At 42.0% G+C, this 13,177-nt stretch overlaps 1 protein-coding gene across 2 annotated transcripts; it reads left to right on the forward strand.

The window, feature by feature from the left end:
• The first annotated feature begins 235 nt into the window (after positions 1–235).
• Positions 236–7,379, forward strand: mmaa (metabolism of cobalamin associated A). 2 transcript variants are annotated; one of them, XM_061829793.1, is made up of 7 exons: positions 236–324; positions 646–1,011; positions 2,048–2,170; positions 2,961–3,131; positions 4,810–4,895; positions 4,983–5,132; positions 6,024–7,379. In XM_061829793.1, exons 2-7 carry the CDS (start codon positions 651–653, stop codon positions 6,312–6,314), a joined length of 1,182 nt encoding a protein of 393 aa, XP_061685777.1. In that variant the 5' UTR covers positions 236–324; positions 646–650; the 3' UTR covers positions 6,315–7,379. The 2 variants fall into 2 exon arrangements, with proteins under 2 accessions (XP_061685777.1, XP_061685778.1); XM_061829794.1 differs by lacking the exon at positions 236–324 and adding an exon at positions 355–571.
• The last annotated feature ends 5,798 nt before the right edge of the window (positions 7,380–13,177 follow it).

Raw genomic sequence — 13,177 nt, forward strand, 5'->3', positions numbered from 1 at the left:
TAAACACCAAGATGTAAATACAACGTCCGTTCATAATTTCGCTTGGGGCGGAAACGTCACCGGGAATAAACACTAACCCTACCGGAACAAGAAAGTACAAGGCCAACGCTTCCGTGAGGTGAGCTTTAAAAGTTGTCTTTGATGTACTAAACATGTATGTAATTATAAAATACAGACACTTTATCAACTATGATTTCATGTTTTGACCCCCCCACACCAAAAAATGACTTCAAAGTTGGTAGTATACGTCACCGGAAACGGAAAGCGTCACAGCCGGAACCAGGAAAAACATGCACCCATTACTTCAATGGATCTCACCCTAAGGTCAGTTTTGTCTTTAGTTTTCCACGTAATTAACCAAAAATATTTTAGCTACACACAAATTTAACATGTTACTGCTGGCTTAACTACCCACTATCAGCTAATGCTGTACTCCGATAAAGTTGTATTCTTTTTAAACGTGAAAACATGCCCGAGCTGGCGTTTTTTCTCGCTAATCAATATGGTGACGTCACCACGTGCCCAGATTTTCCACTTATTTTTCAGCCTGCTTAAAATATCTACCTTGAAAGTATGTTTCATTTCTGAAATGTTGTTCTCCTTGTTCAATTCTTGTTTGAATTCTCTCACTTCCCACTCTTCCAGATAAAATGAGACGTCTGCACTCCCCGCTCCTTCGCCACATTGCTGCCACCAACTGGCTCCATCACAAGCTTTTCATCGGGCGCAGTCTCTGTCAACCCAACCACATCTGCAAACAATGGCGGGCTGTGCGCACCACCTTGAATCAGCACGTTCAGGACTTGACCGGACCCGAGCAGATGCTGGTGAATAAACTCTACGCGGGTCTTATCGGGGGTCACCGAGCTTCTCTGGCTGAGTCCATCACGCTGGTGGAGACGCAGCATCCGCGGAAGAAGGAGCTGGCCCAGATGCTGCTGCAGAGGGTGCTGGCTTACAGGAAGGACCAGGAGAGCCGAAATGATGGGAAGCCGCTGTCCTTTAGAGTAGGTGTGTGTGGTTGGTTTTACTCTTGACTCATTTGTCTACATCATCTTTCTCTAATGTGGCAGTTTTGCGACACACTTGCTGACATCATATAGTGCACATTTTCATCCATCAATCAGTATTTAAGCTTTATTTTTATGAGATGCAACAGGACCCGTTGTGGTGGGTATTTGTCTCAGTTCTCAGGCCTTCTTAGCGTCGTTCCATCATGGTGTGTGCCTTTGCTTCAGAATGCACCCCTCACGCTCCAGTTGTTTTTCTTACCTCAGTATTTGCTGTTGTCTTGGGTTTTATTTTTCTATTTTCATGCTTTTCATATTTACAGTACTTCGCTTGTTAAGAAAATGTTGGAAGTACTCAGTATCAACTTTTTTTAGTCTTCAGTACTGATGGGTTAAAATGGAGTTTAAAAACTATAAAAAGTGATCATAATTGATATTTGATTATATCAAATAAGATATTGTGATAATATTCTTTGTCATCTTGCCCAGCCTTTTATTGTGTATTTAACCAAACCACATTACTTTATTACAATGTCAGCTAATTTAATGCCTACACAGAATGAAAATTGTCATAGTTGGACTAAAAAGTTGTAGTATCAATTGTGTGGCATTCATAAGCACTCTTAATATTTGAACACAAATAGTAGTAAAAATATTAACGGGTATGTATTCTGTGCGAAAAATGACTAGCATCGCTGCTGCTTGTCTTCATCCATCCATTTTCCGTCCCGTTTATCCTCACCAGGGTCGCGGGCATGTTGGATCCTTTTTGCACTCACATTTGCTTGTCTTTGTTTCATCAACAAATCTGGTGTGCGTCATACTGCCCCCCATAGGCCAAGAAATCAAAATGTGTAAACTGTTTATTATGATATGTGTCGATAAAGTACAATACTGCAAAATGCTCTTTTTATTAGTAAAGCACATTTGAGAATCAAACTCTAATGTCAAGGCACCACTGTATTTAGATGTAGTGGAACCACAGAGGAGGTATGTATAATATGCTTTTCCCCTCGTGCCTCTCACAAATTTTAAAGGTCTCTCCGGTCCTCCGGGAGCGGGGAAGTCGTCGTTCATCGAGGTGGTGGGGAAGATGCTGACGGGACGTGGGCATAAAGTGTCGGTGCTGGCCGTCGACCCGTCCTCCTGCACGACGGGAGGTAACATCGTAGCCTCATCTGAGCCACGTATTACATTATGTGGAATTCTTGTTAGGATATTTCCAGGGTCTCCTCATTACTTGTATACGTTTTTGTTTCAGGTGAAAATAAGCCTAAATAATGGAAAGTGTACAATTTTATTATTTGAAAAATAAATATAATTAAGTTCTGTTGGAACGACAATAACTTCATAAAAGTGCAAAGGCAGTGTAGAAGAGGTAATCTCGAATTACCGCCATGTTTTGTACACCTCACATCAATGGATTCTTATTAAATGAGGAGACAAATTCCTTGTGTGTTGTTACACACTTGACCAATAAATCAATTCTGATTCTGATAAAGTTCATGGGGCAAAACCAGCAAAAGTAGATGAGTTGTCAGCAACCATTGACTTCAAACTTTTGCGAGCACGCAGGAATGAGTACACTAGATGGAAGGAGACCGTTTCCTTTCATGCCGTTCAATTACTGTAATTTCCGGCCTACAAGCTTTTTTCACACGCTTTCAACCGTTCGGTGATGCAGCGCTAGTGCGGTGCTAGCGTTAGCGCACCTGATTCTAAGCTAACGCCAGTGCCTCGCTAGCATTAAACTCTTTCTTTGAACTGAGCCCTCTAACCAGGTGTGCTCTGTAGGCCGGGAATTACGGTAATGATTTATTTTCACTCATTCGACTTGTACCTATGTAAAAAAAACAACTATGTACATCGAAATTAAAACTGAGTAATGACCAGTTTAGGAGTAGCTACATTCTCTGGGACACCCTGTATAAATCCACTTCCTGTTCTTAGGCTCCCTGATGGGCGACAAGACCCGCATGACAGAACTCTCCCGTGACATGAACGCCTTCATCCGACCGTCGCCCACGTCGGGGACGCTCGGCGGCGTCACCAGGACGACCAACGAAGCCGTCGTGCTCTGCGAAGGGGCGGGTTACGACGTCGTCCTCGTAGAGACTGTGGGTACGACGCTCTAGGTTTTTGCGCTTTAATTTTGATGATCTTAGCGTGGAATACGCACAAAACAATATCTGTCATAGTATCAAGACTGATCTCTGAGAGGCAACATTGTGCTGCATGGCATCCAAACTGCCCCAAAATACTAAGAGTACCGTAATTTCCGGCCTATAAGCAGCGACTTTTTTCACATGCTTTCAACCCTGGGTTTTTGCGGTGATACTACTAATTTGAGTATTTTTCCCAACGGCTGCAAGGGGCCACTTGACCGGAAAAGGCAAGAGTAAGACCGGTGGAATATATGTGCCGAGGAAGTGACTTATACTGGTCCGGCCCTGTTACCGCTGCGCTAGCGTGTTACTGCCGTGTCTCTGATTTTTACTAGTATGTTTTTTTTTTTGTTTTTTTTTACCAGCCCTGTTAGTGCAGTGCTAGCATTAGCATTAATTCGGTGGCACTAGCGTTTAACTCTCTGTGTACCATCTTTCTTTGTAAATATCTCATGTTTCAATGTGGGTACTTGCGGCTTTTTACACAGCTGCGGCCTATGTATGTATCAAATGGTATTTCCTTTGCAAATGTACTGGGTGAGGCTTATAACCAGGTGCGCTCTGTAGGCCGGGAATTACGGTAATAGAAGTAGAAGAAGAAATACAAGCAGCTAGGCTACCTGCTGGCATATCTTGTAACTAGATTGTGATGGCTTCTCATTTCTTTTGTGAATGAAACAAAAGCATCACATGCACACTCATTTGCAACCCGATACATAGATCATGGACACACAGTCGAGCGTAGACCTGCACCAAGGCCCAAAAAAGAGCAGCATGTGAAGCGTCAGCCATACAAAAGGCATCACAGCTATGCCATAATTGTACATTTTTACAAATTGAGTGCACCTACTAGAATGGTCAATTATTAACATTGTCATAGTGTCAGTAAAAAAAACATCTGCTTGTTAAAATTGTTTTCTTTCCTCTGTAATTCCAAGTAGATATTCAGTTATGCAGGTCATGGTAATCCACAATGGTTGAGTGGAGGAAATTGGACTCTTCTTGTTTGAGTTCAAAATTCATTTGGGCAATAATACATTTCAGGCTAACGAAATTCCCTATTAGGTTGCTGTAGCCAAAGTCCCACTCTGATCCTGTGGTTGGCAGTCTTAAATATTCAAAGTGTTTGGATGTAACAATTCATTGGAAGCTGAGATATCAAAAATGCCCCCCACTCCCCAAATTTGTCAACCCTTCTTGTTGTTTTTATTGTGACGAAAAGAAGAAAAATCGATGCTTGCCACAGTTAGCATGGAAAAATAACTTCATTTTAAAAATAAATTACTATACTGATTACTTGAGTTTTTAAAATAGAGAAGTTAGATTACAAGCCCATTTATTAGTTAGATCCTACAAATGCTGACACACCACAAAAAAGTAACTTTTTATGGCCAATATGTCAAGGTTTTTAATAAAAATAAATTTAAGGACTATTTTGGCTAAACAGATATACTTGTTTTTATATTAAATAATGATTTCAATGAACATACTTGTTACTTGGCGCACTTGATCTTTGTTTTTAATGTAAAAAAAAAAAATGTGTTTACATTTCATTGCTTTTTGTCATTTTCAATGTACGTAAGCAGCAGTGGGGTAGCAATATTCATCTTTTTTTGCGTTTTGATTGTTGGCAGGTGTCGGCCAGTCCGAGTTTGCAGTGGCGGACATGGTTGACATGTTTGTGTTGCTAATTCCGCCAGCAGGGGGCGACGAACTGCAGGTATTTTCCGAATGTTGTTTTCAGCATTCAGCTTGCTGTATTATAAATATGGAGCTTTTACTGATTGCTATTATCGAAAATATGAAGGGCATCAAGAGGGGCATCATCGAGAGGGCCGACCTAGTGGTGGTGACCAAGTCGGACGGAGACCTAGTGGTGCCAGCCAGGAGGATCCAGGCGGAATACACCAGCGCTATGAAGCTGCTCAGGAGGCAGTCCAAGTCCTGGAACCCCAAGGTCAGTTGCACGTGTACGAGTACACTCAGAGTACGCGTGCGACGCTATCGGATTCTGACAGTATGGTAACCTTGAGTAAAAATATCATTATTACAGGTCAAAAATGTATTCTTTTAAATGCTTGAGGAGTTAAGTTTTTCCATTCAACACAAGATATTTCATTTTTGAACAAAATATGGAACATTTGGTACATTAACTCATTCACTGCCAGCTGTTTCAAAGCCGAGTTCTTCACAGTCAGCCATTTTAGAACATTTTAACTCATATTTCAAGACCCACTGAATATTTTGTTTCATGACACGTACCACCACAACTTCCTAAAGAAAAGAGGAGACCCTCTTTTTTCCCTTGAAAAAAAACCCCACAAATATTCTACCTTTTAAAATTCTTTAGTTATCAGCAGTAAAACATTTTTTTTTTTTTTTTTCAGGAAAAAAAAATTTTGGTGACTACTGTTATTTTGTGGGTTTATACATATTTCATACAGACTGCAGATAAGATTGTTTTTATAGAAAAAATATAAGTAATTATTGTTGAGGTTCAGGATAAGGTAAATTTTGGTGGTACACATTTATTAATGTAGCACTAACAACGAGTAAACTATATTTTCTGTAACGAAACATGCAAGTTTGTAGTTTAAATGTTATGTATTTGCAAATTTTCATGATTTTATCTGTTTTTGTTAATGCAAAAGAAACACCTTTTTTTTATGGTTTTCATTTTGTTACAACAAAAAAGTGAAGCGTGACTTTTGGGGTACTATTCCACCCCCGAATTTAAATTGAGGGAATTTTCTGGATATGCCAGAGTCCATAATATGCCATGATTTTTTTAGAAGAAGCTGTTGATTTCACACGGGCGTCGCCCACCTCAGACAACTCTTATCTTCAGGTGGTCCGCGCGTCCTCGCACACCCTTGAGGGCATCCCGGAGGTGTGGGCGAAGGTGCAATCGTACCGCCAGGCCATGTTGGCCAGCGGTGAGCTTCAGGGGCGCCGCCGGGCCCAGCAGAAGGTGTGGATGTGGACCTTGATCCAGGAGAACGTCCTGGCCCACTTCCGGCATCACCCCGCCGTCCGCGAGGCCCTGCCCCACCTGGAGGAGAGGGTCACCCGCGGGGACATCTCCCCTGGCCTGGCGTCCGACCTGCTCCTCAAGGCCTTTCTGGCGTCGTCCTCGTAGTTGCTTGGGGGAAGGGGGGCTTCGTCCAGCAGGGGGCGCTAATGCATTGAAAAGCTTTCAATAATCGACAGCCTGTTCAAATGGACATTTGGAGAGTGAAACTGAGACAAAGAAGCAATTTTAATGGAAAAAAAAAACATATCAATAACACTGTCTCTTACATGGGGCGAGTACTTGATAAAAGTATCCATAGTATAATCAATTCTGCAAAGATTAGTTTGTGACACCCCTGCAAGGTACATGTACTGTACATGTATACACAAAGATGTCCTTCAAACAAAAGAGCCTTAGAATGCACGTTACTGCCTCCTACAGGACTGGGATGTCCTAGTATTAACTAGGACTGAATAAAAACATCCTTCCATTTTCTGGGCCGCTTGTCCACACGAGGGTCCTGGGAGTGCTGGAACCTATCACAGCTGTCATCGGGCCGGAGGTGGGGTTCACCGTCAACCGGTTGCCAGCCAATCGGAGGGCACACAAAGACTGACAACAGTCTCAGTCACAATGACACTTAGGGACAATTTAAGTCTCCAATTAATGCGTTTGTTTTTTAGGGATGTGGGATGAAACTGAAATTCCTGGAGAGAACCCACACAGTCGTGGTGAGAACATGCAAACTCCCCACAAGTGGGGCCGGGATTTAAACCCTGGTCCTCAGTACTGTGATGCTAACGCTCTACAGCTGCCCCACCATTCCACCTGAATAGAAACGCGGTTTAAAAAAATCAATACTATGGTGTATTGTAAATTTTTTCTACAGTATCACAGTGGGATTTCATTTCTACAATCATTTTTGAACAAATGTGATTGTGATTTTACTACATTTACATGTAACCATGACTGTCCAGTAATCATGTACTGAATACAATTTTTTTTTTAAAATCCCACACAATATGATTTTTTTTTTTTTTTTTTTGGTTTTGTTTGTTTTTCTGGTCAAGTACAATAATGTACTTTGTAATAGCATCCAGAGAATACCCGGTATGTGTTTAGTATTTTTATTTCATTTTATTTTTAAGAAAAAATGTTTTACTAAAGTTACAATTTGCAAAAGGATGTTTTCCCAAGAACATTGTTAAGAATAAAAAAAGATATAAAATAAAAAGAGTTGAATAATTTTTGAGAAATCGGAGTTCACGTCTACCCGTCTTACTTGACTCAAATTAATGGTCCTGAGGTCCACTTGCTCAGGTTCTATCCTGATTGGAACAAACAAACACGTGTTCAAGGTGAGCTTAATTTATCAATTGATCAATCATCAACCATCTATACTTGTATGTTCATGTTGCGATTCTTTTATGTCTGTCTCCTGGTCCCGGATTCCACTAGGTGTGACCACTTTCTGCGGTTTGGATGGTGCACCGTCTTCGGTGTCAGCCCGTCCGGCCAGGCCAGCTCATGCTGGTGTTCGCTACGCGCCGGTATTACTTGACAGGCGACACGTACACTCGGCTAACAGAAAAGAATGGGGCGCTGCCCCACCAAAACATGGAACAGTGGAACAAAGTGTGCGTCCTCATGGACACGAACTTCAGGAACTTGACAATCTACAATGGAGGTGTCAAACCCAAGGCCTGGGGGCCAGATGCTGTCCGCCACATGATTTTGTGTGGCCCGCAGAGGCAAGTAATCTGTCAACTTCCGTGATTCCTGTGAAAATTAGTACCAAAATTTCAAATTGTCATATAAATGAGAATGTTGAGATATTCTAAGCCTTTTTGTGTTGCCAAACATCAATAATCGCTGGAAAAAAAACTCGTTAGTCTATATTTCTAATTCCCAAACTAGTTGATAAATTTCATTTTTATGGTTTCACAGTCCTAACGGCCCTCTAAACGAAATCCCAACTACAATGTGGCTCACGACAAAAATGAGTTTGACACCCCTGGTCTGCAAAGATGTGTTGACATTCACAGGAACTGTACCGGATGCGAGTGGACTACACTTACATCTACACTATCTTTCTATCTCAGTATAAGACCTTTTATTTTTATTGTGTGTGCGATACTGTCAGCTTAGACCGGTGTGACGATAACAGCACGTGCAAGTCAAATAATCGAATGAGACTACTTGTGGCTTATCTCATTCGCCACAGTGACTCACTTTTTTTTTTTTTTTTTTTTTTTTTTTCCCTCAAATTTTGAGGCTGCTTCGGAGTCTCTGTCCTGACATGGACCAACATCGCCTACGAGCTGCGAGGGAACACCCGGCTGGAAAAAGAAGTCCAAGTAGAAGGTGCTGCCAAGAGGCAGGAAAATTTGAAGAGGACCTGCAGGAACAAAAAGGCCAGACAACTTTTGATTTGAACAATTATCTATCTTTTTTTTTGTTCCCCTTTTTGTGCAAAATCATTGTAGAAGTATAAAGGTGGCACGGTGGGTCAGCTGGTAAAGCGTTGGCCTCACAGTTCTGAAGTCCCGGGTTTGATCCCAGACCCGCCTGTGTGGAGTTTGCATATTCTCCCCATGCCTGCGTCGGTCTCCGGCCAGTCTGGTTTCCTCCCATATCCCAAAAACATGCAACATTAATTGGACATGCTAAATTGCCCGTAGGTGTGATTTTGAATGTGGCTGTTTGTCTCCATGTGCCCTGCGACTGGCTGGCAACCAGTTCAGGGTGTCCCCCGCCTCCTGCCTGTTGACAACTGGCATAGGCTCCGGCACTCCCCGTGACCCTCCTGAGGATAAGCACCAATGAAAATGGATGGATGTAAATACACACACAAATGCCCACAAGCATATATTTTGTAGTTTTTTTTTATCGTGTTGTTTTTCTGTCACTGTTTTGAACGTTAAACCAAAAAAATATTCATTTAAAAAAATAGAATGCACACAGTTTTAGTGGGCATGTTGTGCATGATATTTCATTGTGATCTTTTTCCTTATTGTATTAGTTTTATGCTCCCCATTAAAAAAAAGAAAGTGAACTGAAGTTTCCATCCATCCATTTTCTTAACCGCTTATCCTCACAAGGGTCACGGGGAGTGCCGCAGCCTATCCCAGCTGTCAACGGGCAGGAGGGGGAGCACACCCTGAACTGGTTGCCAGCCAATCGCAAGGCACATGGAGACAAACAGCCATACTCACAATCACACCTAGAGATAATTTAAAGTGTCCAATAAATATTGCATGATTTTGGGATGTGGGAAGAAAGCAGAGTGCCTGGAGGAAACCCACGCAGGCAAGGGGGAGAACATACAAACTCCACACAGGCGGGTCCGGGATCGAACCCGGGACCTCAGAACTGTGAGGCCAACGCTTTTCCACCTGACCCACCTTGCCGCACTGAAGTTTCCCCCAGTTCCAATTAAGTTTCCCAACAAACTGAAACACAAATTGTGATTCTATAATGTGTTCTATAGTTATGCAATTAAACAGACTTAAGTATGCCTTAAATCACCTTGAAACCTATTTAGATCCCCGTAGATTTGTTTAGAATAAACTGTGTAATTGATGAATTGTCCATTATTTACCATATTGTACTAATCAACCAGACCCTTTCCTGAGATGCATTGAGTTCTAGTACCTCATTTGTTCCAAAGTGTACTACTGTATTTCAATACACTGCAGAAAAAAAGCAAAGTCATTAGTTCCGCCTCGTCCTGTATTTTTGCAACTAGAGGTCACCCTAGCGCCGCTTATGCCGCGATGGACCCAAAGTCCCAAATACTGAAACCTCCGCACGACCACCTTCCATCAATTCTTCGATTTGGGTCGATCAGAGGTGACGTCATCTAAATCAATCGCTCTTGTGCTGCGGCCTTCCTTTCCGCACGAGAGCAAACCTCGTCTGGAAATTCACGAGCACCTACTGGAACGGACTCCGGGTTGGGGTGTACGTGGGAGGGGGGCTTGTTGAGTGTGGGGGTGCCCGGTGAATGCAGATGGATTCATTAGAGCAGGCCAAGCCATCTCTGCTGCATCACTGCTGCAGCTGTGGACTCCCACCAGTCTATGAAAGGTTGACGTGCAAGTCGCAAATAACAATCTTGGGAGGACAGGGCTGTCACTAGGTTTTATGGACACCGGGGGCTTGGCCCCCAGGTTACCCCCACAGGATGTGAACGAAGGAAAAGATTTTAGGACGTATTTAAAGTGAATGGAATGTCTAATTTCTAACGCAAATTATCTTATCTGGACGAAAACATATGTTCTACTGTTCCATAAAATGTATATCCTGTTCGATGTTTTTACCGAAAAATATAAGTGAGTTAAAGTCCGTGAACTTTGACGACTCATTTCTTGGGCAGACCTCTGATGTCACAAAATCTGGGGTGGGCCGTTTTTGGAACGACGATACACTGGCAGTCTTTTGTATTCACGCTGAAGAAAATCCCCCGTTTTGTGAATTCCTCGGTGATTGTAAGCTAAAGCCAATCAGTAAAAATGATTTATTATTATTTTAATTTTACTATTATTATTAAAACTGTGCCAAACAAATATAAGCGTTCGTATGAGACCACACGCTGTGGCGACCCCTAACGGGACAAGCTGAAAGAAAGCAGCATTATAAAATTATATTATAACTTATTTGTGAAAATATACCAACGTAGACTACGTTATCGGCTTCTGTGTATTTTTGGTGCAATAATAAGCATTTTACACGCAAAGTAGTTGTTGCGGTTGTCGCGTACCAAATCCCTAAATACACGGCATTTGCATAATTTCAAAATAAGACCAAAAACTTCGTATATACATTCAGAATATATATTTGCTATTTATCACTCTATGACTAAACCAAACAAGAACTTCCCAAACGCTTGCTTGCTGTCTAACTGGCTCAAATTGCTCACACATAAAGCTCGTATTCTTCACCGTCTTGGTGGGACCCTTCATAATAATGTTCATCGCTCGAATTATCGGAAGAATCATCGGCGTTCTTACAGTGCATTCCCACGGGATCCATGTTGTCGTCACAACGTCCTACGTCACGCCCCCGATCGGCTGTTTCCGCTTCGTTTCCATCTTTTTTTCCGGCAAATCCAGCAATGCGCGATCAATTGTTGGAAATCGAAAAATAAAAATGTTTCCTTCATAGCGGATTTAAGAGTCGTATTTAGCATAAAAACTGTATAATATTAGCAAAAAGGTGCATTGCGGTCCTTCCTTTCCCTTTAACAAAGATAAAACACGGCGTGTCTGTGTGCAGCTAGCTAGTATACTAGCAAGCTAGTATATTGTTGCTAGCTGTATGTAAGTTATTTGGAAAATGTCTCGAGATGAGATAAAATAAAATTGACAAAAGCAGCGAGATACGTCAAAGCTACTTGAGAATGGTGGAACAATCTTTATAAGGAAAAACTAAGTATTGGAATTTTGCATTTTGTACGTGGGCCCCGTTGATGGATCTCCGTTTTGGGGGGGAATTCCATCAGAACACCCCCCACCATCCCTCGTTGATGAATGTACTTACTTGAAAAGTTAGATGTAAAATTGCGGCTCAAAACATTTCATTTCAAAGTCTGTTTATCTTCGATTAAAACGTTCAAATCTGTTACCAGCCTACTGGTCTGATTAACTCGGATGTCGCTGTTTAAAATTGTATGAAACGGCGGCAATAGGCAGTAAGACGCGCGACACCGCTGCCCAAATGCTTTTCAAAGGCGGATAATTAGGCCAAAACGAATCAGCCCAACACAGTTTCTGGGGATCCATTTTTAATAAACCAGGCACAACCAAGGCAAAAAAAAAAAAAAAAAATGCTGCTGTGGTTCTGACAACAAATCCTGTCCTGCAGCATTTCACGATCATTATAACAACACAACAACAACAAAATAAAAACAACTCCTTTTTCGTGAATCAGGAATCTGATTGGTTCAGACTGGGAAAATGGGGAAAAAAAATAATACCTTAAGTTTCTCAGTTTTCTCTGCTAGTTTCTGTTGGAAGTAATTTAATATTTTTTACAAGTTGTAAATGCAGGTGAGTGCTTTGGGCCAGGAGAGAAGGTTCTGAAGGCGCCCACTGAGCGCCTCTGGAATTTTGTAACTCCACTATTAGGCTATGGATGTATTTAATGTATGAATATTTATCAAAATCTATTAAAGTTATCAAATATTACAATGACAATTATTTACCGTAATTTCCGGTCTTTAAGCCGCAACTTTTTTCACACACTTTCAACCCTGCGGTTTATGCGGTGATGCGGCTAATTTGTGCATTTTTTTCTCAGGGCCACAAGCGGTGCACTCGAGTGGGAAAGGTAAGAGTGAGACCGGTGGAATATATGTGCCGAGGAAGTGACTTTTTCCGGCCCTGTTAGCACTGCGCTAGCGTGTTGCTGCTGTGTTACTGGCGTGTCTCAGTGATATTTACCAGTAAATTTTATTTTAACCAGCCCTCTTAGCGCTAGCTTTAATGCGGCGCTATTGTCAGCACTAGCGTTAGTGCCGCGTCAGCGTTAAACTCTTTCTGTGTCCTGTCTTTCCAGCCCTGTTACCGCTGTGCTAGCGTGTTACTGCCGTGTCTCAGTGATTTTTACCGGTATGTTTTTTTTTTTTTTTTAACCCGCCCTGTTAGCGCGGTGTTAGCGTTAGCGCGCCGCTAGCATTAAACTCTCTGTGTACTGTCTTTCTTTGTAAATATCTCGTGTTTCAATGTTGGCACTTGCGTCTTTTACACAGCTGCGGCGTATGTGTGTACCAAATGGTATTTCCTTTACAAATGTACTGGGTGAGGCTTATAACCAGGTGCTCTCTGGAGGCCGGGACTTACGGTAAATGGACTACAAAAGCAGCCAATGTGGCTTTGCCGTTAAAATAACGTGCAGAAATTAATCAAACGTGTTAAGACCACCCCTCCCTCCCTGCAAATTTGTTTCCCTTCTATTTGGACAGTACAATGCACTTTAATACAAATAAA

The sequence above is a fragment of the Syngnathoides biaculeatus genome, chromosome 9 (assembly GCF_019802595.1).
Source record: "Syngnathoides biaculeatus isolate LvHL_M chromosome 9, ASM1980259v1, whole genome shotgun sequence".
Lineage (NCBI taxonomy): Eukaryota > Metazoa > Chordata > Actinopteri > Syngnathiformes > Syngnathidae > Syngnathoides > Syngnathoides biaculeatus.

Coding starts and splice junctions, on each gene's coding strand:
- mmaa (XM_061829793.1), top strand. CDS start 651: ATGAGACGTCTGCACTCCCCGCTCCTTCGCCACATTGCTGCCACCAAC. Junction 2,171..2,960: donor GTCCTCCTGCACGACGGGAG/GTAACATCGTAG, acceptor TCCTGTTCTTAG/GCTCCCTGATGGGCGACAAG. Junction 5,133..6,023: donor CCAAGTCCTGGAACCCCAAG/GTCAGTTGCACG, acceptor TCTTATCTTCAG/GTGGTCCGCGCGTCCTCGCA.